Source organism: Pseudopodoces humilis, chromosome 10 (genome assembly GCF_049639895.1).
Source record: "Pseudopodoces humilis isolate 2021_Gansu_Grassland_sample_001 chromosome 10, ASM4963989v1, whole genome shotgun sequence".
In the NCBI taxonomy this organism is placed as follows: Eukaryota; Metazoa; Chordata; class Aves; order Passeriformes; family Paridae; genus Pseudopodoces; species Pseudopodoces humilis.
The window spans coordinates 1499156-1524451 of NC_142209.1; the positions used below are offsets into that span (position 1 = coordinate 1499156).

Here is a 25296-nt window from a genome sequence, read left to right on the forward strand (position 1 = left end):
AAATGGAATCATAATTAAACATCCTGACTGACCTTCTCTGCCATGGTATAAACAATACACATCAATAATTTCTTCTTAATGGCCGTATACTTTCAACTCCGGGACCAACATTTTTAGCCCAATTATTATTTACAAAACCATAACAACGAAACAAATATAAAAGTTTTGGCCATTTATCCCACTATTAAGAATTCTTAAGAATTTCAGCACTATCAGATTAATATGACACAAAAACAAGCTCAGAGAACCTCTGGTAACACTTGGGTAGCAAAGAAGCCTCTGTCAAATCTAAGTATCTAATAAATCCTCTCAAATCGGGATTTCCTTTCCCTCCAAGAGCCACTTGCAGCAAGGTTCATTATCAAGCAGATTGCTGCTAAGAAAATTGCGAGAAAACTTTGGGGACTCTAAGCTTGTTTTTCATCTATCTCCATCACAGCTCTATGACCTACAAGAAGTGAAGCTCTTCAAATCTTTAAAGAGTTCTTGGCTAGATCTCAGTACTATTAAGTCTTGAACAAGACCTACACAAGTTTTATTTCCTTCCAAAGTCTCACTAAGACACTTTTCCATCTCTAGATTTTGGGCTCACTGGTTTCCAGCAGAGCTTGAAAGAGGGTACAAAGCACTGATTGCGTGGACTGTGTAAAATCCATGGAGACTGGCAGCCAAGTAGGACAGGAAAACCCTTTAATCACCATCTCTTCACCTCAGTGGGAGAACTGTAGGACAGGCACAATCTACAGAGGAGTTAATAGCCACCAAATGAAAAAAAAAATAAAAAAAAATCAAAATTAGTTTGGTTCTTCAGAACCACGACACCATCCTGAGACAAAACTAGCAAGGCTTTGCAAGTTCATTCTTTAAATATCTCTTCTTTAAAGCCTAAAAAAGTCTTTCCAAAACTGAGTAGTCAGGTGGAAAACACACCATGACACAAGACAGCCATTTTAGGGATTATCCCCACAGATGCATCTATAAAAATGGAGTTTGTGGATGCCAAAAACAAAATGTGGATGCCAAATTTGTGGAATCCACAAATACGTCTGCACCAATTCTAACAGACATCCAACAACAGTCTAAATACAGCTACTAAGCTAAGCAATGAAAAACAACCCAAATTAGCCACCCACAAAAAGAACTCTACTCAGAAACTAACTTCACCACAAAGCATATGTTACTTTGAACCAGCCATCCATGGAGCAAGCAAATCTGTAGCCTTAGAAAGCCTGAAAAAGGCAGCTTGTTCAACTGATTTTTTTGGGAGAAATACAAATCACCCAAACCCTGGCTTTCCAACAGGAAAACCAGCAACAAACCACAACAGATCAGGGAATTTTTGTTAGGAGCATTTTAAGACTAACATGGCACTAACCAAACTTTTAGGATGCATATTGCAGAACAAGATTTGTCAGATCTATTAATTTTTTTTTTTCTTGAGAACAAAAGAAAAAATCATTAAAAACCCCACAGATCCAAGAACAGCAAACCTCAAATTTGTCTCTATCCGTAGATTTTAATATGTATTTACCTCTATGTGCACAAATATTTCACAGAAACCATATTCCCGTGGAACAGCCCTAGCAAAAGAAGCTTGATCAGTAGGATCAAGCAGAATCAGCATGACTTAAATGTGTCCACATAACAAGGGATTAAAAAGCCACAGACAGGTTAAACTCACACTGGCAATAAAACTGTCAAAAATGCACTGAATATTTTCGTGTGTCACACAGCTGCTTTCTTTCAGTTAAGATAATTTCTGGTATTTCTTCTGCTTATGAAATCTTTTCCTTTTTAGGTGACCTCAGGTAACTGAGAGATTCTGGTCCCATTTGTTCCTGTCACAGGCAGAATGATGCCAGTGCAGCTATTTAAGAACTCTGGGGGGGAATAAAGCAGTTTTCATTTCATTTAGTCAGGTTTTTTTTTTTTTTTTATGTTTATATTTAGAGCATCAAATAAAGCCTGACAAATACTATCTAAACATTACCTAGAACAATGCAGAAATCCAGGAAATCAATGAAGTTCCTCCCTAAAATCTTAAATTCAGTTCTCAACTACTACACATGCAGAAGCTATAATAGCTCTGCTTTAGCTTTTTAATTAAATACTATTTGTATTTTAATGATAACTATACAATTAAATTAGAAATTGATTTTAAAAAATACTGATTTTCAAAGGGTAGCATCAAACAAGGTCAAATTAACAAACTCCCTTCAGTGAATTTTGTGCCTGGTAAGTCTTTGAATTTCCAGAGGTTAGATAATGAAGAATGGTACAAGTATCACCAGAGAGTTTCAACAAAAGCTCTTCTACTATTCTGAATTGAAAACCCAACATCTGCCACCTCAAGCAGCAGAACTTTTAAGCAAGACTCCTACAGAAATCCTGCTCTGGTAGTCAAGTACCTTGAAGAAATGAAACACATGATGTCCAGAATCAGCCTTAAGGCTCCAGTCCTTAGCAAAAAAAAAAAAGAGAAATGATGACTGGCTTAAAAATTCTAGGCAGAAGTGATTTTAATTTGGTTTCTGAGTTTAGAAAATTTACTTTGGTCATTTTTTTCAAACTCCTTTGCAACATGAGGAACAGTTCTTTAGGATAACAGAGTGATGGAATTTGCATGCAATCAAGTACTAAAGAGAAGGGACTTGAAGGTTGAAGTTGTGAACCTGATTGCACAGGCACCACAAAATCACGAGGATCAGCAACCCTGGATATGCCACTAGCCCAAATGCACCCTGGATTCAGCATTCCCCTCTTCTGGAATGGTCCAGACTGATCCTGGTAGAGGCACATCAGCCTCAACATTCCAGCAAATCTTATTCTGTCTGTACAGGAACAGGTTTGTAAAGCTGAATTTATCCCAGAGAGCTTCCCACTGCAGATGGAGGTGATGTGGTGTCATGATTAATCAAACAGTTCTCCACATGTCTGCTTGCAGATTCCAAGAGTAATGACCATCAGACTTGTCCAGATCTTTTCAGAGCAATTCCCAGTTCGGCTTGAGGCACAGCAAGGCAGCAATGCAAAACAAACCTTATTTCTCACAGATACATGAATAAAGAGCTTCCAGAGGCCAAAGACTCCAAACTGTAGGATGAGAACACCACAGAGGAATATAGTGAGCAGGTAAATACAGCACAGCAAATGTCCAGTTCATTTTCTCATGAACCACACCAGTGGAGAGAAACTTAACACCACAACCACAGCTTGAATGCAAGTGAAGAGTAATTACCAAAACCTATTAGAAACCTGTATTAGATACCAAAACCTGTATTAGAATCATTCCTTCAAGTCTCAGCCCTTTTCAAATTATCAGTTTCTCTGCCAGAAAGGATTTTTCAAGGCATTCCAGTAAAGAGAATGACAGTGGGAGTCCCACCTAAGTGAGAACCAGCACAGGACAAAGGCAATGCACCAACCCAACACAGCTGTCCTGGCCATGTGCTGACAATCCTCAGACACAAATTACAATTTAGATGTTTCACTAGATTACCAAACATATTGCAACTAAAAATCTGTTCTTTTCTGAAAACCTAACATCCCAGATTTCTCTGCAGGTCACTTTTAGAGCAGGCTATTTTATTTCTTCTTAGCCTGACAATGTCTCCACAAACCTCTTCTGAGTTCTTTGACACCAAGGACTAAGCATTTTTTGGAAGACAGATTTTTGATTTTCCAGTTTTATGCAGTTGGTTAAGAAACTTTCATAAATGGTAAATTTTTAATTGAGGCAGGAATTTTGAAGTTCTGGAAGGAAGCCAGGGCCAGAAAAAAAAACCCCAAACAGTTTCTATAGAATTAAAGAGACCATCATAATGATATGTGTTCTCATTATTTCTGGGAACAGAACAATGTAAGTGCTTTCGCCCAATTAGCTTTTCAACTTGCAGATGCCAAATGAGACTTATTTTTAAGTTTTGCAAAACCATTTATTAAAGAAACTTCCATTATTTGGAAGAATGAGAAAACTTCAAAGCTCATGAAACTGAATCAACTGCCTATTTGAGAATAAGATAAGGGAATAAATTAAGGCAAATTATTGCAGAAACAAGCTGTGTACCTGCTATCAAAGTGCAGGATTCAAACAGCAGCCTGGTAGGCAGCACTCTTCTCTGAATACAGAAGACTACCATGACCTGTCTTACCAGTCAGAAGGACTTTTAACTGAAAAAATTACAACTATTCACCAGGCTTCTTAATAGCTAATTTAGATCAGTTTATCCAAACCACAGCAGCTCTCTGTAAAGGCATCTGTTAATGGTTAGGATCACAAACAATCCCTGAAAAAAATGACAAACACACACAGCAGACTGTCACAAGCACCACTTTGTTTCTTGCTCAACTGAACCACACCATCCAGCAGAAGCCTGGAAAGGCAAAAATATCAGCAAACCCCTTCTTGCCACACACAAAGTGACATGGGGAGCATCCTCCTTGGTGGCACTGAGTAGTGGCTGCTGGGTCAGGCTGAGAAAAGGGGGACAAAAAGACAAACCCAGTGAGGGGCACAGCAGCAGCCTCACACAGGGTGAGCAGTGCTCAGGATCTGCTCCTCTGCCTGGAGAAGTTACCAGAGACAGCAGCAGGAGTGACTCCTGAAGTCAGTCCCAGTGCTAAGTTGGTGCAAAACACTTCCTTTTAGGAAGCTGATAAAAGAAAATCTCTAAGTACATGAAAAAGGACCAAATTCCCAACAGATGAGCAGAAGTTGCAGCCATCTACAGCCAATACCCATCTTTCCACTGTTTCATTTTTCCTTTCCACTTTAATAATTGCTGCAAAAGCCCCTTTATTACAAAGCAGTTTATTTACAAATAAATTGCCCCAAAAGCAGTTTATTACAAGCCCTCACTGAGCTGGTGGCACAATTTCAACCCTTCCCACCCACCCCATGTAGACTTGGACAGTGGAACAGAGCAGGAAAAATTAGGAGAAAAAAGTTAAACCACTCCTTTACTGGGAGTAACTCAAGGAATCTCTTTCAAAACTTCCATTTCCTGATCCTTTACCACAATTTCCAAGCCCCACTGAAATAATCAGTATTTTTTTCACAGAGGAAGTGACACCTTTTTTCAGCATTCTTCCCCAGGAACAACACTGAACAGTAGATTTTTCATCATGCTTTTCTTTGCCTTTCAAGTATCCCTGACCTCAACTGCAAATATGTAAAAATTTTTATACATAACTTATTCAAAGCCCCTATTCATAAGGTAATCCTCAAATAAGAAATAATTAAACCTAAGAGGTGTTATTTTGGAAATTTGTTAGAAGTTGCTTTGAAATAATGTTCAGGCAAGCTCCTCTGTCCATGAGCTCCTTCAGAATATTCTGACAGTGCACAAGAACCACTCTAGGGCTACATCCTTAAGGATTCCCCCTCTTCTTTAGAACACATGTGCAAACTTTTTTGCCATTTTTTCCCCCTAATTCTTTTCTGTTCATCTTCTCAAGGCATTTTTGTTGTTGAAGAGTCCAGCCTGAAGACAGAAGCACTCAACAGTAGGAACCTACAGAATAAACAGTTTTCTGGAGTCTTCTACAACCTCACCATTATAAAAAAAAAAAAAGCCCACAACAGTGACTCTAATCAGTTATGTAATGACTTCAGCTACTTGTCACCACGTTCAAAACTTCCCACCTCGCCCAAATTCTTTGTTGCCTGTTACTCCTATCATATTGCTAACCTGACTCACATACATCAAAAATAAACATTAATTTATTCTCTGTATTAAAGAGCTGTTACAGCATATTTTGAAGGTTTTTCAGATACTCCCACTGTGACAGTGAGAGGCAGGGTTGCCAAATGCTCCAGCTTGTAACACACTGATAGCACCAGTAAAAAAAATTCACACCAATGCATATAAAGGTGGCAGAATTTTGCTCCCTGGTCTGGTCCAGCTTGGAAAGAGTTCAAAGCTGCTCAGTCTCTTCTACCTGCTGTCCATTATCCTCTGGATCTCTGGTTACATGCTTTTCCCTGTGACTCACTAATTTCTTGGAACAGACACATCTCCTTGTTCACTGAAGAATGCTCAGCATGGAAGAGATGCAGTTGCCAACACCACACTGGCAACAGCTCTGGACAACACCAGTTAATTACAGTAGGGCTCAACTTCAGACCTCTGTTTTAGACTGGATTTGACCACAAAAAAAGGAAAATAAGAAGATGAGAAGCTAAAATTAAAAAGCCTTATCAGCACAGCCAGCTTTATGCATCTCTCAGCACTAGAGAATCCATTTCCCATGGAACTTAACTTGCATCTGCCAAATGGCTGCAGACAAGGTTTAACATCTTCACTTGCTCTTGATTCTCTGTTTAGTCTGCTCAGAAAAAAAACCCAACAAAAACAAACCCTCACATCCCTTGACACTTTGCTTTCATGATGCAGTAAATAATTCAGGCTCAACACATTATCAAAATACTTATCAAGGAACTTTTTGTTATCCAAAGCTCTGTCCATGCTGCATCTGTGGCATAAAAAACATCTCTTAACTCCAGCAAAGCAACCACTTATAAATGCCACAAGCCATAGGCAAGCTTTTCTTGCTAAAGTATTTCTTACTTGCATTGTCAAGAGAAAATGTTTTTGTTCCTTTTCATTAGAGGACTTCTGCTGTGCACCTATTCAAAGCACAGACTGTCCTAAACATGACTAAAAAACAAGCCCTGTAAATCAGTATTTACTCTTTTTCAAAATGAAAGCATCAATTCATTGATATTAAGACTGAGGTCCTTCAGTGGAGTAGCTGGTGAGTTTGAAACAGAAGTCCTAAAGCAGTATCAGGTCTTTAACTGGAAGGAAATTATTGGCTTCTCTAACAAAAAGTAAATGTTGCTGCACTTCCACCTTAACTGAAGGTTCCAATCAGTTTAAGTATATCTTAAAACATGCTGCAGTATATCTGCAAACATTCCTTGAAATTATGACTGTAGACTGAAATTGTAAGTTAAAATTTAGAAACAATAAAATCTAGCAACAGACACATACTTACAAAATATGAATTTTAACGCAAGGTGCAGTGGTTTATATGATTTTATGATGACAGCTTAAAAAGGGCTGCTTTTCTAAGCAAGAAAGTTTGGTTTGCTAACTTAAGCAAGCAGTGCAGCAAAATATGGACAGCCTAGTGATTGCTGAACTACAATTTATAGCCTAACTAGGTAAAATCTGAGTAAGGCTGCCATTTCACTTAGGAATCAGCTGTAGATTGATTAAATTGGTATTTAAGAGACCCCGCTTGTCTCAGTTACCCAGGACTTCAGCTCTTCAGGCAGTACTTGCGCATTTATTGTAGCTGAATATAAAGTGCAGCCACTCCTGTCTCTGATGCTGGAAGACCCTGAAAATGAAGCCCACATTATTTCCAAATACACATCAGCTAAGATTTATCACCATCATGCCTCGGACTGAAGACTTGTAAGGCTGATTCTGCACTCTAATTTTCCCGTTAATCAAGACAGTGTCAGATAATTTAAACCATGAACAATGTGAATGTTAAACAGTTTCTCCCTTTAGTATGTGTTTGCAATCTGTAACAGACGAGCTCGTTAGCATTTACTTAGAATGTTATGTAATGGTTGAGGTATTTGTAATAAAAACAGTCTATTTCTGTTAGCCTGTTCTTCATAGACATAAAAGCTGTCTTCATCTGATTTTTATTAGGACTTCATCTTTCTCTACTCTTGATGCATTTTTTAAGACTCCTGTGCACTCCATTTTCATTTCACCGATACTCAGAGCATTATTTTCTCCCACCTCCTCACACGAATTTCAGATTTTATTTTTACACTACTTTCACCCGTGAGCTCCTACTGCATTTTGTAAAACCCAAGAAACAATGAGAGCACAAAGCTGAGCAAAGGAAAAATTTCCTACAGAAGATGAACTGGTTCTACCAGTAAAACACCACCAGCAGTCCCGTCATTACAAGCCCAACATCCATCCTCAACGAGTGGGAAGGTGATGCATTTTCACGTGGTGGAGATTTTCCCCCTCAAACCCTCTACTACTGTAGGAACCTCTGAAGATGTCAGCCAAAGGAAGAAAAGTGCTTTTCCTTTTCTCACATCCCCAATCCACCAGACAAGGGTTTATCCCTCTGCAAGAGCACACTGGGCAAGGCTTTAATTCTTCTGCAAGATTTTTATCTCCTCATTCTCTCCACACCACCCCTTATATGGTATTTAGTCTCCGCTTCCTACCCTCTCTCCACTCTCACATCCTTGCTGTTCCTTAGCCTGGAAATCCGTCTGGAACAAAGAAATTGTGTTCCCAGTACTGCAGAACACCTGGCTAAAGTCGACCCCATAGAACAGAATCCTGCTTTGACTTCCATTCTTTCCCTTAATTGCCACCCAGCATTCATTCAGACAGTCTCAAAGCGACATGGGAGCTCCCTTTGGAATTGCCTTAGGACCTATGGAAGGTGCATCCCTGAAATCTGTAGCATTGGACCAGGAGCCCAAGTTAAAACTGGAGACTGATGTAACTGTTCAGCTCTACAAAAAAAAACAGGCTTCCCATTATGGAAAGTCTAAATGGGAGCAAAGATATTATAAATTGCTACTAAACTACCAAGACACAGAATATTTATATTACCAAGACTCACAGAAGCAACTCTATATTGAGTTATACATATTTCATGGGCTATTATCTACAAAAGCCAAGAACTTCATATAAGGATCGTAACCACACACCGAGGCAGAGTTTGAGGTGGCAGACAGAGCCTCAATCCTGGTCTTAAAGCAGTGGCCTAAGAGAGAACCAAACTCTCACTTCAGTTTAAAGAGCGACCTCTCAAGCCCATATCACCAAACCACCTTTCCACTGAACATTCATCCAGATCAAACAACTCCCAAAACTCTTGGGATTCTTTATTCTCCATAAAACAGTTGCAGAGTTGCACCGAAAACACCACAAAATTAATGCAGAAGCAAAATTCTCTAAACTACAGAATTAAAAAAAAACAATCTGAGAGCCACATAGAGCTCCTGGCAGTGAGTATATAAGGTCAATCCTTTTGTTTCTCATACATGGACAAATGAGATCATGTCCTGTTTCCTGCCCCTTCAGAAGCAACTTCTTGTCTGAGCAGAGCTCTGTAAGATGAGACACCAAGTAGGCCAGGCGCCTCATTGCACAAGAAATAAAACTATTAAAAATTACAGCCCTGTTCCTTCTATGGGAAATATTGCTAATTTCCAGTAATATACCTATCTAACCCAAATAATCAGGGCAGGAGGAACAGTTCTTTCTTGAAGTCATCTGAGTTTTAGATGTTCCACCAAAGAATATATTTACAGAACATCCACGTAAAACAGAAAAAGGAAAGAAAAAACACGATGCTCCATTCAGCACCCAGCACCATGCTCTCATGCATGTCCCCGTCCTCAGGAAGGGAACTGGAAATCATCTGGGCCACTTTTAGCCTCCAAATTTTTCAATCCCTGCATCCCTGGATTATGCCCACTGCAGACCAACTGCCTGAATTTCAGCCGTGTCATCTCACCTCACGCTCTCACCATTCTTTAAGCGCTATCCATGAGAACACCCCTGGCTCTGACCACCCCACCCCGACAAATCCTGGCCCCGGGAGCACAAACAATGCCTTCCTTCACTCAGTCCTGCATCAAACCACCCAAGAACCGCCTTTTACCGTAGGGCGAAGAGTGAAAGAACCGTGGATGCGTATTTCAGAGTTGGAAAAGCGAGGCGCCTTGCCTCCAGCACCCCTCACGGAAAGGCTGCTCGTGCCCCGCGTTTCTGCAGGAAGAATCACAGCCACCAAGTGAGCGCAGATGCACGCCGGGCTCGGCGCGCTCCTCGAGGGTCTCCAGAGGAGCGAGAAAGGGAGAAAGAGAAGGAGAGGGGAAGAGAGGAAAGGGGAGACCAAACGCCGTTAAAAAAAGGGGAAAAGCGGGAGGCAGAAAGGCGGGCGGGAGAAGGAAGCAGCACCCCCGCAGGAGCGGTCCCAGCGCAGCCGCCCCTCCCGCCGCCCCCGGGCTGTGCCCGGCGGGGCGCGGCCGGCCCCGGGCGCCAATGGGGGGCGGCCCAGCGAGCCCCGGCCCGGCCGCCCAGCGAGCCCCGGCCCGGCTGCCCGCCCCGCTCCGCCCGGCGGCGGTGCCGGCCCGGGGCGCCCCTCACCCGCCGGCCGCGGGCCCGCCCGGGCGGGAGCCGCCCCCGCCCGGGGCCATGCGGCGCCCGCCGCCCCCCCGCTCCCGCCGCCGCCGCCCCACCCCCGGCCCGCACTCCGCCGCGGTGAAGCGGAGGAGCCCCGCCGCTTACCGGGCGCGCAAGGCGGCGCTCGGCTGCCCGAGGGTCCCGGTGCCGGCGGGGCCGCTGCCTCTCCCGGCGCCGCCGCCTCGGCCGCTCACACACAGGGGCCAAGATGGCGGGCGGCCAAGCCGGGCGCCAACGACGTCTGGCGTCACCGCGCACGGCGCGCGCCGCCCGTCCCGCCCCCGCGCCGCCGACCACGTGACTGCGCCGTGCCGCAGTCGCGCGGGCTCCCGGGGACAGGTGCGCCCCCTGGCGGCGCGGGGCGGAGGGCGGGGCCGCGCGGACCCGGCCCCATCCCGGTTCTCATCCTGGTTCTCATCCCGGCCCCATCCCGGTTCTCATCCCGGTTCTCATCCCGGCCCTATCCCAGTTCTCATCCCGGCCCCATCGCGGTTCCCATCCCAGTTTCCATCCCGTCCATATCTCGGCCCCATCCTGGTTCCCATCCCAGCCCCATCTCAGTTTCCATCCCGGTTCCCATCCTGGAAATTCAGGGTTCCCTATAATCCTAAGGCTGCTTGGGCAATGGCAGGGGATGCTTACTTGTTTGGATTCGTCACTGTATTTACAATTTATTATTATGTATTAATATATTAATGTATATAACATTTCTTATATATCATGTTTGTTGATATTTCTATCTAATATATAGATTATATATATCTATAAGGGCAAGACTCTCCCTTCTGCCACAACTTGGGATCCACTTCACACCCTGATAACAAGTCCTTAATAAAACCATCCATCACAAATCTGCGAGATTTATTTGTGGCTCCCTCTTTCACATCCCAAAAGTTACCAGACGCAGAAGTAGCTCTCGACAAGTCACGCTTCACAAAATCTCAAGGTGGTGTGGGTCTTGCCAAAATTTTAGGGAGCGTGGGGGAAGGAAGGCTGGCCTCATGCTCAGCAGTTCATCCTGGAGTGGTTCAGGGTGAACATTCCGTGTGACCTTTGGTGGAACAGCAGCAGGAAGTGGATGGGCCCCAGCCAGCCCCAGGCTCCTGCTGGTGCCACCTCCAGCCCTCTGGCAGCGCCTGGCACAGCTTTGCACCGTCTCCACACCACCTGACATTGCGGCTCTCCGGGTTCCTTCTACACCTGAGGACCTGCCCAGGGGCTCCAGCTTGGTTGGGGGTATTTAGAGAGGAGAAAACCTGCGGTGAGAGCTGCTGGCAGGGCCAGGAGGCACATCCAGCACCAGCTGGAGGAGCTGTTGGAGCTGTCATCCACCACCCGAGTTCTCAAGGGCTTCAGCACGCGCTGCCACTGGGTCAGGATGGCAGCTCTGGCCCCGCTCCACCTGCCCCGTCCCACCAGCCGGTACTGGTAGGGTGAGCAGGGCCCAAAAAAGATGGCCAGGGCCAGCTGGGGGTCTGTCAGGAGCAGCCTCAACACGCTGGGCTTTACCCCAGCACACGCAGCGATTTCGTCCATGTAGCTGATAAAACTCATCTTCAGGTTCTCCCTCTCGGATGGATTCCTTCAATGGGACATAAGAAATAAAAGTCAGATGGCACCATCCTGTCTCAGCTCCCAGCTCCATGGAAAGCAAAAACCTTGGGCTCAGGTGAGCCCCAGTCTCTGGGGCAGAGCTTTCTTAACCCCAAATAAAGCCAAAGAGCCTCTGTGGGGTCAGTCCCAGCAGTTCCCTGGGGCAGGGAATAAGCAGAAGCCTGTTTTGTCGCTGCAGCATAGTTGTGGCTTCAAAATCAGTTCTAACTTAACAGTAATGCCACAACTACCCCTGAAATGTCCTTCCCTGACGTTCAGATGTAGACTTCCAGAGATAAGAATGCCAAGGGGACTGGGAGAATCTGGGAAATGCAGAAAGCTTCCCATGCTGGGAGGGATTTTTCTGCTTTCATAACCTTAGAAAGATAAGTGCTGATCTGCTTCAGGAAAATTTGAGGCAGCCTCAAGTTTGTTTCCTTTGCACCTCAGGCTTCCATATTTCTGTGTAACAGCATCTTGGTGCAGTCACTGGGGCTCCTGGTCGTAATTCCTGTTTTGTCCCAGCTTTTCCCCAGTGTCCCATGAGCCAGCCCTGCCCTGCTGGCAGACCCAACCCAGCCTGCACCCCGAGGTCCCCTTGTGCTCCATCAGCATCCATCCCACATCCTTGGGATGTCCTTAGGATGGACACATCTCCACCTCCTGTGAAATCCCAGTGCCAACTGTTAGCTCCCCCCCCCACACACACAGCTGGTGGAATACTCACCTTGACCTGCCAAAAAGTGACACAAACTGTCCCCCACCCGCCCTGCCCGGCTCCACTGGGGGCTCTGGGTGGAACCCAGCGGTCCCAGCTGCCTGGGTTTGGGAGGGAGAAGCCACGAGATGGCACCCTTAGTCTGGAGGAAAGCAAAACTCCCTCTTGACATGCTGGGAACAAGGACATGGCTTGGAGGCCTGGCAGAGGGGGATCTCCAGAGAAGAAGAGATTAAGGGGGGGAGCAAAGGAGATGGGAAGAGAGGGAAGGGGAGCTGCAGGCCCCTCAGGTCTTGTCATAAACTGCTCCAGAGAAGCTTATGGTGCCTTGTTCCATAAAGGAGCCACGAGGGCATTTTCCCAGCTCACTGAGCAGGTCCCTTCCATGTCTGCCATTGAGCCCTTCCTTCCCTGAGGTTATCCTGCACACAGCATCTGTCTCATCCCGAGTGCAGGAGCATCACACACCTCTTGACTGGTGGCCTCCTCTTCACAACCTCAGCTGTCATCCTGCTGGGGGAAGGCAGCTTGTTCCAGCCTGAGAGCAGAGAGACCAGCAAGCTCCAGCAGCACCTTATAAGAGGAAGTGTTCAGCCCTTTCCCAAACACCTTTCCTGAGGTGTGGATGCAGCTAGTGGACAGAGGCTGTGGTGCTGCTGATTCCCATGGCCACCAAACCTCCCACCCAGAAGATCTCCCCCATCTCCTACCTGCAAAAACCCCTGTCACCCAGTGAGCCTGCATTTCTGATCCTGCCATAATGGAGCCTGTCAGCTGGATCAAGCCAATGATGGCCAGCGTGGGCTTTTCCAGCTGGGGAGGGAAGACACGTTTGTAGAGGGAACGGTTGTCATCGATGGTGCTGCGAACAGACTCCTCGAGGAAGGGGAATGTAAAGTTGTAGCCCGTGGCAAAGAGCACCACGTCGATGTTTTCTTCGGTTGTCCCGTCTTCGAAAACAGCAGAGCTTTCAGTGAACTCCTTCACTTTTGGCTTCAGCACCACAGTCCCAGAGAGGAGACAGAATGGCAGCTCTTCATTGATAATCATCTTAAATTTAGAGCTTGTGCAGTGGGGAAAAGAAGGCAGCAGTGTTAGCATCTGTGAGGGACCTCAAATGACTTCTTTTTTACAGTCAGAATTCCCCTCCAATTTGCTATTCCACAAATATCCCCCCCAAACTGAAAATTAAGCATTTCATATTATAAAGACCCCCTGACCACCCAACAAACCAATCAGGGAAAAACACCTTTTGCTGGAAGCCAAGCCATAGTTTGTGTGGTTGAACCATGAATTGAACTTCCGAAACTTGATCCTCCTCATGAGGGCTGATGGCAGAAGCCAGTCCAGGAGGTGGTTGAAGCGGGTGGTGCTGACCATGTCTAAGGGGAAGCCGTTCTCTGAGACCCGGCTGACGACCCACGTGTTGCTCCTGGTGCTGAGGAACACCTGGTGGGGGGAAAGGAAGGCCTCAGCCTCCTGCCCAGGCACCTTGTTGGTGTTGTCCTGAACGGCAAATCCCATCTCCTGCACTTGAGCCAACACTGAGTTAACCCAAGGCAAGGTTCCAGACGAACCAAACAGCTTGTGGTGGCTTTGATAAAGGTCCCCAAAGCTGCTCAATCACCACTCCTCAGGCGGCCCAAACTCCCCAGGAGCTGCAAAGCTCCTTCAACCGCCCTCAAGGAGAAGTGGAATTTATTGAGAAACACGAGGGCAAAGCTCCCTGTGGTACCCAGTGGCTCTCACAGTCCCTGTCTGGGCCACCAGGGAGCTGTACCTTGGCAGCCACACGGCTCAGCTCCACCGCAAGGTCACCGCCGGTGTTGCCGATGCCGACCACCAGGACCCGCTTTCCTCGGAAATCCTGCACATCTCTGTATTCCCAGCTGTGCATTCGCTGGCCTTTGAAGCGGCTTTCAATGCCTAGGCAGAGAGCAGGGAGCATCTCTTACTGCCAGATACATTTACCCACCCCAGCCTTGTGCCCAGATCCTCTGCAGCCTCCAACTCAGCCCCCTCCCACCTCTGCTTCCAGCTGAGAAGCCCATGGAAGTCCCCTGCAACCCCCTTGGCTCAATCTTGCTTTGCAAATCCCAATGGATTCCCCACCTCCCACCTTTGCTTCCAGCTGAGAAGCCCATGGAAGTCCCTGGCACAGCTGGCACAGCTTTGCACCGTCCCCTGCACCCCCTTGGCTCAATCTTGCTTTGCAAATCCCAATGGAAAAGCCTGGCTGCATCTTTTTTCCCCCATTCCCCATTCCCTGGAATGTCCCCCCACCATTTCCAAGGGGTCAGGGTCCTGCCTGCTGCAGTATGGATCATGGAGCAGGCAGGCTTGCAGAGGAAAATACAACCAGGGGACCTATGGGGGGGAAAACCCTGAGGGGCAACCCCACTGCTGGGACAGGGCTCACCTGGGAAAGAAGCCAATGGCAGGTGGGGCTCCTGGTAGTGGCCGATGCAAACCATGACAGCGTCGAAGGTGTGGGACTCACGGACACCGTCAGCCTCGGTGACCACCTCCCACTGGCCTGAGGTGGTGAAATCCGGGCGCTTTCTCACGCTGAGGACTGTTGTCTTGCACAGAAACCCAACAAAACAGCGGTCAGGGATCGCACCGTGTTTCTGAGACGTGCCTGTGAAAGGCTGGGGCTGCAGGCTGTGTCCCTGGGGAGCTGTGTGCCACCCCTGAAGCTGTTAAATCCCACCCTGCACCTTTCCCCTGGTGACAGCAAGCCACTGTTCGAGCAGCTTTATTTAAAACACTCCTAAAGGCTGCCTTCAGGGCGCAAAAGGCGCGTGGGCCTTGCTGGCTGGCACCCGGCCTTGTCCCGTCCCACATGGAATCTGCAGCTACCCATGGCTCTTCTCCCCGTGGGGTTTGGGGTCCCTGCTCACCTGGAAGCGTATGTGCCGCAGGAGGTCGAAGTGCCGGGCGTACATCCTCAAGTATTCCAGGATGAGGCTGTGGGGCAGGTAATTGGGAAAATCCTCGGGGAAGGGGAAGTCGCTGAAGCAGGACATCTCCTTGGAGGTGTTGGTGATGACTGAGTGGTACACACTGATTCTCCTGTTGTCTGTGGAGTCCTGTGTGAAGCCAGGGGTGATGTTTCCAGGTGTGCAGGGAAAGAATTTCTCCACATGAAGTACACGAGTATTTTTCTTCCTCGCATTTTGGTGCAAGGAACAAACCAGGACTAGCACCTGACGACAATCATTTCTGATCCCTCCATTTCCTTCTCCATCAGGAGAAGCCCCATCAGTGGGATAGGGACAGTCCCTGACGGCGTGGCCACCCTTTCCTCTTTGCTGCAATCAAAAAGCATCCAAGGAAAGGGATGGGGACAAACCCTGGAGGCACTGACCGTGTAGCGCCAGACGCCGCCGATGTCCTCGCTGCTCTCGAAGCAGGTGGGCTCCAGCCCCTCCTCCAGGCACCACTTGACAGAGGCCAAGCCCCCAGCCCCGGCCCCGATCACGGCCACACGCCGGACCATGCTGGCCTGCAGCAGGTGACAGGCTGGCGTGAGAGCAGCTGGAAAAACAACAGCCCAGGGTTCAGCAGAAATGCCAGTCCATTCTTCCCATCCCCAGCAAAACGCCCCTGGTCTTCTCTGCCTGCTGGTGTCCACGAAGGAAAACTGTCCTGGGAGAAAGCCACTCCTGGTTCAAGTGCTGTGCACAGATCCTGCTCATTGCCCTTCCTGCTGTGCTAAACCTCCCTCCTCCATGGGGAGGAAAAGGGAAGCGCTTTTAAACCTCACTGTTTTGCTGCTGCTTCAATTTATTCCCTTTCCCAGCCCAGCCCAGGGTATGCAAAGAAGTTGCACAAAGTGATCCTCCCGAAATCTTTGTGAGAAACAACTCCAGCTAAGCTGGCTCGTTTTCAGGCTTTCCTTTTTAATTTCCCATTAAAGAGCAATCTCTTGAAAACAAAAAGGGTTTAAAAAAAAAGGGAAAAAAAACCCCAAAAGCAATGCCTGACTGAGCAGGATCACGGCACAGCCATTCAGAAGTTAGACAGCTCCATGAAAGCACTGGGCTGGGATTACAGGATATACAAAAGGTAAGAAACCCTGGAAACGTTGGGTATAAATGGGAGGAACTTGAATCCAGGGTGTGTAAACTGAGCTACACCAAGCTTGACTGGGGAAGCAAAAAAACTCGGTGAAAATGAATCCACGTGAACTTTGATTAGATAAGAAATTCTCCTACTTCAGAGTCTGCAGAAAGAGTAATTTATAACTTTTTCTGTCAGTTTTGTGTCAAGAAGTAAGTTAACATAAATAGAAACTGGAGGAAACTGAAGAAAGACAGGGAAAAAATGTGGGAGGGGCAAAAAAAACACTTTGGCATCCACAAGCCTGGCCTGAGCCACTCCTTGATCTGCAGGGACAGGGCAGGACATGCCCACAGTTGCCTGCCTCGTTTCTGGAACCTTCTTTGGCTTCAGGACAGGGTAGGCAAGCTCAGGGTGCTGAAGCCACTGCACTTTTCCAGCACTGCTTGCAGATGGTTTTACCCCAGAGGGTCCCTGCAACACCCCTCTCCCCACCCCAGCAGCAAAGCCAAGCCAGCAGTGAATGCCAAAACCCCGGAGAGCTGTCTGCCCACTTTTAAACCCTGCCAAAGCCATCCAAGAGAAGAGAGGAGCAAACCTTGCAGGACAGCGCTGTGCCTTTGCTGCTCAGCCCTTGGCCAAACTTCTCTTCAGCTTCTCTCTCCGTTGTCTGTCAGGGAAGGCTGAAGTCCACGCAGCTCGCCACGGCTCTTGCACCACTGACCTTTGTACCTTCATTCCCCTGCCCTGCGGACTTAAATGCACTGGAAGAAAGTTCTCAACCTCCCTGTGGCAGTGCTAAGTGAAAATTCAAAGATAATCCCAAATGGAACATGCTTGCAAGGATTTCCACGCTGTAACTCGCCGTTGCTCCAGCCCAGGCAGCAGCTTGGGGTTGTCCTGATCTATCCCCTTTTGTGGTGCCTGTGCTGGCTCACGTTCCCTTGGCATCCCCAGGAGATCAGCAGAGCATCTTCCTTTGCCAGCAGACAGAGTGGATGTGGGGCATGGAGCACCGTGCAGCCTCATTTTGGGGAGTCAGGGAAAGCCCTGAGAGCCCCAGCCTCGTGAGCTGCCTGCAGCAATTGGTGACACAGCCCCAGCTCGGACACAGGCTCTCCCGCAGCTCTTCCCACACACACAAGGACGGGACAGCACACTCCTGCCAAAGCCACTGAGATTTTATTCATTTCAAGTCTCTCCATGCACAAAAATAAAGCCTCAGGATTGTCCAGTGGTGGGGCATGCAGGGAAGCAAAGCCAGGAGCGCTCAGCCCCACAGGCTCAAGTGTGACAAACCACCTCAACCTCCCAGCACCAATTCAAGATACACCAGTTCTACCCCAGCTGAGATTTTAGGGTCACAGTGTTTAGGTTTGGAGGAAGGGACAGCCTGAGCTGTGCATGCAGCCCAGATAATTCCAGGGTGCTTTTGCTCCTGTGACACACCACCACTTTTGCTGGTCTTGTCCTCACTGCATCCTGTCTTGTGTGATCCAGGCCATCAATCCCTGCTCCTGGCAGCAGGCAGGGGAGCAGAGGGGCAACAGACACTTGGGCAAGGCTGCCATCCCTGGCTAATGAGGTCTGCAAAGCTGTGCTTGGGGTTGAGCTGGAACAGAGGAAGATTTTTGCTGAGGGCTGCAGATTAAATTTTGTTGCCATCTCCTGAAATCCTTTTCCCCAGTCCCGTGGCACACTGTCGGACCTAACATCCCTCAGGACAACAACAAAACACAAAACCCAAACAAACAACAAACAACCACTCTCTAAAAGCTATTGGAAACCAAAAATCACAGCAGCCAGGAGCAGAAGAAATCCCACCACAGCCAGGAGAGAAGGGAATAAGCTGGAGGAGCCAGCAGGGACTCGTGTTCTTGTGGGCTTTAGGACGCGGTCCCACTGGGTGAGGATGGCCTGCCGTGCCCCCTGCCAGCGCCCAGGACCCCTCAGGCGGTACTGGTAGGGGGAACAGGGGCCAAAAAAGATGGTGAGGGCCAGCCAAGGGTCTGTGCACAGCAGCCCCAGCACGCTGGGCTTGGCACCAATGAAGGAGGCCAGAGTGTCCAGGTAGACCAGCCACTCGGTTTTGAGGACTTCGTCAAAGGTCAGACCAAACCTGAATGAATGGGAGAAGAAAAAGAGGCAAGGAGAAAGATGGGTGTCAGCAGGGCTTAGAGGAACTGGGGTGGAGGTCCTCTGCATCCTTGTAATTGCCTCTGGAATGCAGCTGGGCTCCTTTTAGGCAAGGACTGGATGTGTGTGCAGTACCTGAGACTGTCTGGACATGACACAGCACCTGTGAAGTGAGGCTGGCTCACATCAATCTTTCACTTCCTCATTCACAAGTTGTACCTGTTCCCCCCCTTCCCCTTGGTATTTGTTAACAGACTTTGGCAAACCGGTTTTGTATCTTTTTCAAAACAACAACAACAAAAAACAATCCCTCAAACCCAAATCCCTTGGCTTTTTTTCAGAAAAGTCACGTGCAGCACGAGAAAAGTGGCACCCTTTAGTATCCCTCATGTTCATTTCCACCAAATAGTGTGAGAATACATGGTGACTTGAAGAATTGCTTCCAGCTCACCTTCTCTGCAGAGTTCACAGCTTCATGTCCCACCTTCAGAGGTCAGAAAAAGCCCATATCCATTTAGCCTTGCATTGTACAGCAGTTTCCCTGTGCAATTCTGTATTTCACTCTTCTACACCTTTTCTCCTACAGCTATTTAAGTGAACCACGGATTTATACGTCACCTGGTTTCCTGGGATTGGCTCATTCATTCCCTAATCCTTTTCAGCCTTTTGCCTGCCTGTGAACCACACACCAGTGTGCCCAGACACCTGTTCACAGTGACTCAGGTCTCCAAGCTGAGAGATGAGACAATCTGCCTGCACACCTCGTTGCTTGTGGGTTGGCTTTTTTCCCCCCTAGCTGAATTACTTTGCATTTATTACCATTAATTTCTCTGCCATTTTATCTCTCAATCCCTGGGGATGCTGGTGTTCTTCCCCAATTCCCAAGCAAGCTTTTGCCTTGAGTACCCTGAATTAATTTCTTCCTGTCACCAACAGGCAAAATATCAGTGTTAAATCAAAGGTTACACTGGCTCTTTGCAAGTGAGTAAAGGGGAAGCTGGATCTGGGAATTCTCCCCTCTCCTCTGCCATGTGTACAGGGAACAGGCACAGAGTGAGAGCCCTTGTGCAGCTGCCCCAAAAACTCCAGGGATTTTTCAATCCACCAAAAAATCTTTGGGGCTCTGGGAAAGGACTTACCACTGGACTTTGTTTTTCTTCTTCTCATTTACTTCCTTCTCCATGACAGACTGGGAAGGCAACTGACACAAGCCTGGAAGAGAGAGGAGAGCATCCCACCAAGTTTAACTCATCAGGGGGAACTGTGAACTCATTCAGTGATGCAAAATGTGGGAATCCCTTCCCTGAGAGGGCAGGAAAGTCTCATTGCTAGCAATTTATTCAGCAGTGGCAATCCTGTCAGAAACTATTCCAAATTCACTCACACCTTTTCCTGCTCTTACAGATGTGTGCTGTCAGGGCACAGGGAGGTGTTGTGGGGTCAGATGAACTGTGCAAGCCCCAGAGAGGATCATCCCAAAGAGAAACCCCAGAGCTTCTCACCTCTGTGGAGTAGTCCTGACCCAGCCCTCCAGGAGGTTATCCTCACTATTTTTAATAAAAACCCCCAAAAAAACACCTTTTGGTAGGTTTCTTCCCGCACTCATGTTGCTGTAGCTTAGCTGAAGTGAAATAACTTGGGAAGCCTGAGCCTTGAAAATGCTCCCTTGTCTGCTCTGAACTTCTTAGCTCTGGGATCTCCCTGGCTGGAGTGTCCAGCCTGAGCTGCATTTTGGGGCTCACATTTGAGGGAGAGCTCACATTTGCTCCCCTACCTTTGAAGACACGGCTCACCCAGCGTGCCTGCATCTCTACTATGGGTGTGATGGATCCTAAAGAATTAATCAGCCCAAGGACAGCCAGGGTGGGCTTTTCCAGGTGGGTTGGGAACACGTATTTGTAAAGGGAGGCGTGCTTGTTTTCCACCCTGACGATGGATTCTTCCAGGAAGGGGAAGGAGACCATGTAGCCCGTGCAGAAGACAACAATATCGATGGGCTCCTCCTCAGGGCAGTTGTGGAAAAGGACTGAGTTGTCCTTGAACTCCTTCACGCCCGGCTTGATGGTGATCCTGCCTGTCAGGATGTAGCTTGGGAGGTCATCGTTCAGCACGGGCTCACGCACCGGCCATCTGCGGAGAGCCGGGGGTTCTGAGAGTGGGACACCACAAACGAGCCCTGCCGGTCCCCTGCTCCTCCTCCCCCCAGGCCCAGCAGCTCAAACCTCCCCATGTCATTTTCTGTGAGCAAACAGCCCTGCCCCACACCTCCAAACATGTCACCAATGTCACCCAGTTCCACAGCGTGAGCGAGCCACGGACATCTCCTGCCGCCTTATTCCCTTCACTCAGTTGCTCTTCATCTCTTTCCAGAACTGATCCATGCTTTAAGCCTTCCTTCTCCTCTTTAGCCAGAGACCCTCACAAGGAAAACTCCTCTGGGCTTTCCTGGGCTTTTCCAGCATGCCCAATCTTCCATGGCTTAAGGGAGCTACAGCTTATTTTCTCCTCCCTGTTGGAGATCACCCCAGTCTGGGCATTGCTTGATGCTGCTTGCTGAATATCTTCCCCTGCCCACACCACAAGCCCATCTGCATGGGATGGGAACCACCAAGAATTACCTCTTCTCTGGCTGAAGGCCATAGTTTTCATGGTTGAACCGCTGGTTCGCCTTGTGATTGATCAACCACCATGCGAGGGGTCCGGGGAGGTTGGTCTTGATCAGGCTCATGAGGCGAGTGTTTAAAACCATATCCCACGGGTAGCCGTGCTCAGACACACGGCTGAACAGCCAGGCTCCTCGAGTGGTGCTAATGCTCACCTGGGAGAGAAGGATCAATGGCTCAGGAGATGAATTAGCTGCTTTTCCTTTATAAAGAACCTCAGAGGAGCACAGCGCAGACAGCCGTGCAATGGCAAAGCAGTGATCGCACCTTTAAGACCTCCTGGCTGCTGGTGATGGAGGTGAAACAGGGGACAAGAAGAAAACCAGCTGGTTTTCAAGGTAGGTTTTTGACCAAAAAAATTCAGGCTCAGAAAGAATACTTGTACACCGTGTCCCTGTGATGACAGCACGCTGCTGTCCCCAGTGTCCCCCTCCCCACAGCCCTGGGGTGGCAGGGTGGTGGCACCTTGGCAGCCACACGACTGGCCTCCACTGCGATGTCCACTCCCGAGTTGCCCATGCCCACCACGAGGACACGCTTGCCCTGGAACACGTCAGGATGCTTGTACTGCCGGCTGTGGAAGTACTGCCCTCGGAACCTCTCGATGCCTCGGGGGAAAAGAGAAACACAGCTTTGAAGTACTTGAGCATTTGTGGATTTTGTTGGGTGAACTGGTGTAAAAAAAAAAAAGAAATAACCCCGATCCAGATGGCAAGAGCAAGGAAATGCAATCTCTGGCCACCAGAGACTCGGGGAGGTCCAGCCCTCCATCCCATGCACAGAATTGATGCTTCCTTCCAAAATGGGGTCTCAGAGACAAAGCCACCAAAGCTCAAGAAAATATTGCTGGTTTGGAAAGCAGAAGCAAGAAAAGAAAGAGAGGATTTCCCCCAAATAACCCCAAAATCTTCTCTCCCCAGCCCCTGAAGCAGGTAACCACAGGCAGCCCTATACCATACCAGGAAAACACTGCAGGGGCAGGGACGGCTCTGAGAAATTGCCGGTGCAAACCATAACAGCATCGAAGATGTCCGATGTCTGCTTCCCACCCGCCTCGGTGACCACGTTCCACTGGCCCGTGGTGGCAAAGTCGGGGCGCTTACGGATGCTGACAACGGTGGTCTGGAGCGTGGGGGCGAAGCGAGGTCAGCATGGCACCCAGCTCGGGTAGGGGAGCAGGGCAGAGCGGGGTACCCACGGCTCACCCCAAACCTGATGCGTTCCCGCAGGCCGAAGCGCTCGGCGTAGCGCCGCAGGTAGTCCAGGAGCAGGGCGTTGGGCAGGAACACCGGGAAGTGCTCAGGGAAGGGGAAATCGGAGAAGGCAGACATCTCCTTGGAAGTGTTGCTGATGACTGATGGATAAAGGCTTGGCCGGCCGGCCTCGATGTGTTCCTGCCACAGCACCCCGGGCTGCATCAGCCTGTGCCCGGGCTGGGCGCTGTCCCCCCGGCCTCAGGGAGCGCAGATGAGCACCCAGCAAACTCTCACAGCCCTTCCACACCTGCTAAACCATCCCCTAACCCTGCCCAGCTGCCCAGGGCAGGAGGACAGGCCCCCCGTGCTCACCGTGTAGCGCCACAGCCCCCCGATGTCCTGGCTCTGCTCGAAGCAGGTGGGCTCCAGCCCCTCATCCAGGCAGCACTTGGTGGCTGCCAGCCCGGTGACACCCGCGCCCACCACGGCCACTCTCATCCCTGTGCCCTCTGCTGGCATCCCAGGCTGGGAACGGGGCTTCAACCTGGGAGAAACCCCACAGATGGTCATCCCACACTCAGGGGGCAGCTCCTGGCACGCCCTCTGTAGGGAATTTCTCTATGTGCTACCCCCAAATGTCATTCCAATTTACCATTTCATGCTGCTGCTGCAATCTGTGGTTTAACCCCAGGGCTGGAGGGAGCACCCTGCTCAGTTGAGTTATTAAGGAATAGTGACCAAAGATGTCACCATGGGTGGTACCAGCTCCTCTGGCCTGAGAAGAGCTTTGAGCTTCCCCCAGACACAGAGGATGGTGTATTCATCAGGAAAAAGATAAAAAAAAAAATTCATTCCAATTTATTCTGGGCTCTTCATTTACGAGTAAGATTAAATGTCTTAAATAATAATTATTTTTTTTTTTAATTTTTCCCCCTTTATTTTAATAATCTCTCCACTTTTACAGTGCTGTTTTCAAACCCCTGCAGCTGCCCTGGAAACTGGCCTTGAAAGTATGTAGTTGAGCCACAATCCACTGCCAGTTTTTATTTATAAACTGGGTTAAAACTATCCTGCAAATATTTGTATTTGATCTTTGGCTATCTGCCTCTCTCAGGAGGAAAAAAAAATAAATAAAAATTCACAGGGACTGTTCAGTTTCTGCATTTCTGACAGGGTTCTGTCCCTGATCCCCAGGGAAGATCATGCTGACTTTGACATGGCCGCTGAGGCTGACAGAGAGGCTGCAGGCTTGGCACACCTTGGATTGAGGATGATTTTGTGCCTCTTGCAGGGCTGAAAGCAGCTTCACCCCAGGTTTGAAAGGCAACAGCCCCCGGGTTGACATCCAGTCCTACAAAACTCCCAGTGGGGATGATGGATCCTGATCCTCAGTAGTGCCAAATAAAGGGATAATAAAAAATATAAAAATAAAAATAAATTAAAAAATAAAAATACCAAGGGATGATGGCCAGGCTCTGCGGCTTGGGCTGGACAATTCCAGAGCCAGGACCCCCCCACAGGTGTCCTGGGGGTGCTGCTGCAATCTGTGGTTTTACCCCAGGGCTGGAGGGAGCACCCTGCTCAATTGAGTTATTAATTCACTATTAAGGAATAATGACTAAGGATGTCACTATGGATGGTACCAACTCCTCTGGCCTGAGAAGAGCTTTCAGCTTCCACCAGACACAGAGGATGGTACATTCATCAGGAAAAAGATTTAAAAAGAAATAAATTCTTCAGTTAAAAAATGGAGTTGGACATATTATTTTCTAAAACCTATCAGATTCTCCAGAACTATTTCAACTTTCAGTCATAGAGCAACACCTAATGAATACTCTGCTTTTCCAGGCTGGAATAAAAGCTGTGTTTTTTCCTTTGTAAATGAAGAAAGCACTAGCATGAGCTGCTCACTGTTACCTGTTTTGGGAGAGGCTTTTTTTTTTGCAAGGTGGGAACTAATTTTATCACAAACACCTCCCAGCTACATTTGCCATTTGATTCCCTACCTTCCTGCAGAGAAGCTACAAAAAACACCCCAAAAATACCAATTCTGCCATGCTTTTGTGTGACAGGCTGTTCCTGCCACGCTTTCCGCACTACCCCAGCAAGCAGCCAAACTCAGGAGTGGGGCAGAGAGGGGAGGAAAAGCTTTTCAGCCCTCTGGGAGCGCTTACCTCCAGCCCGAGTCGCCTGTGCACTGTGTCACCTCCGCTGTGGGAAAGGAGGGCTCCTCTCACTGCGGATTTATGGGTGAGACATGGAGCTTGGCAGGGGTGAGGAGGGCAGGCAGCCCTTGCCATGGCACAGGAATTGCACAACTCACTGTGGGAGGAGTGGCTGGAGTGTCCAGCTGTCCTCTGGGGCAAGCTGGACAGCCCAGCTGCTGATCCCTGGAGGGGTGGCAGGGAGTGGAGCGCTCCAGCTGTGCCAGGGTACAATCCAGCTGTGCCAGGGCACAATCCAGCTGTGCCAGGGCACACTCCAGCTGTGGGATGTTTGCACTTGCCCCATGGTTTCTTTGGCAAGAAGAGGCTTAAGCTGCAGACAAACAGCAGGGGATTGTCAGGACTTTGCAGCCAAGGAGGAGAGTTGGGTCAGTGGCCACGCTGTACCATCAGCCATGCCAGCAGGGCTGGTGCTGGGCAACTGAGAGAGCATGAAAGGGCCACAAAAGCAAGGTCCCAGGCACAAAGAAAGTGGAACTGTTGGCTGAAACATCAATGCAGGCCATAGAGCCC

The 25296-nt window shown here is 48.5% G+C and overlaps 3 protein-coding genes across 14 annotated transcripts in view; all 3 read right to left on the reverse strand.

Annotated features, from left to right (window-relative positions):
* PRRC2C (proline rich coiled-coil 2C) overlaps positions 1-10369 on the reverse strand; it is a 69626-nt gene extending 59257 nt beyond the window's left edge. For 10 of the 11 annotated variants that reach the window (XM_088060378.1, XM_088060381.1, XM_088060380.1 and 7 more), the window contains exon 1: positions 10293-10369. The gene's annotated coding sequence lies outside the window, so the exon portion shown is untranslated. Of the gene's footprint in view, positions 1-9663; positions 9771-10292 lie in introns of those variants that run through there. The other variant, XM_088060373.1, reaches the window with a different exon arrangement.
* Positions 10370-11068: 699 nt separating this feature from the next.
* LOC102108412 (dimethylaniline monooxygenase [N-oxide-forming] 4) lies at positions 11069-17344 on the reverse strand. The gene is made up of 9 exons (XM_005528732.3): positions 17162-17344; positions 15869-16038; positions 15402-15590; positions 14918-15080; positions 14279-14424; positions 13748-13947; positions 13209-13561; positions 12967-13036; positions 11069-11769 (listed from the first exon to the last, which is right to left on the reverse strand). Exons 2-9 carry the CDS (start codon positions 15998-16000, stop codon positions 11382-11384), a joined length of 1641 nt encoding a protein of 546 aa, XP_005528789.2. The 5' UTR covers positions 16001-16038; positions 17162-17344; the 3' UTR covers positions 11069-11381.
* Positions 17345-17575: 231 nt separating this feature from the next.
* LOC102108594 (flavin-containing monooxygenase 1) lies at positions 17576-24870 on the reverse strand. 2 transcript variants are annotated; one of them, XM_014257528.2, is made up of 9 exons: positions 24733-24870; positions 22931-23102; positions 22568-22756; positions 22322-22484; positions 21828-21970; positions 21318-21517; positions 20474-20829; positions 19839-19911; positions 17576-18175 (listed from the first exon to the last, which is right to left on the reverse strand). In XM_014257528.2, the coding sequence occupies exons 2-9, from the start codon at positions 23075-23077 to the stop codon at positions 17902-17904; spliced, it is 1545 nt and encodes a 514-aa protein (XP_014113003.1). In that variant the 5' UTR covers positions 23078-23102; positions 24733-24870; the 3' UTR covers positions 17576-17901. The 2 variants fall into 2 exon arrangements, with proteins under 2 accessions (XP_014113003.1, XP_005528790.2); XM_005528733.3 differs by having other exon boundaries at positions 18038-18682.
* Between the last annotated feature and the right edge of the window lie 426 nt (positions 24871-25296).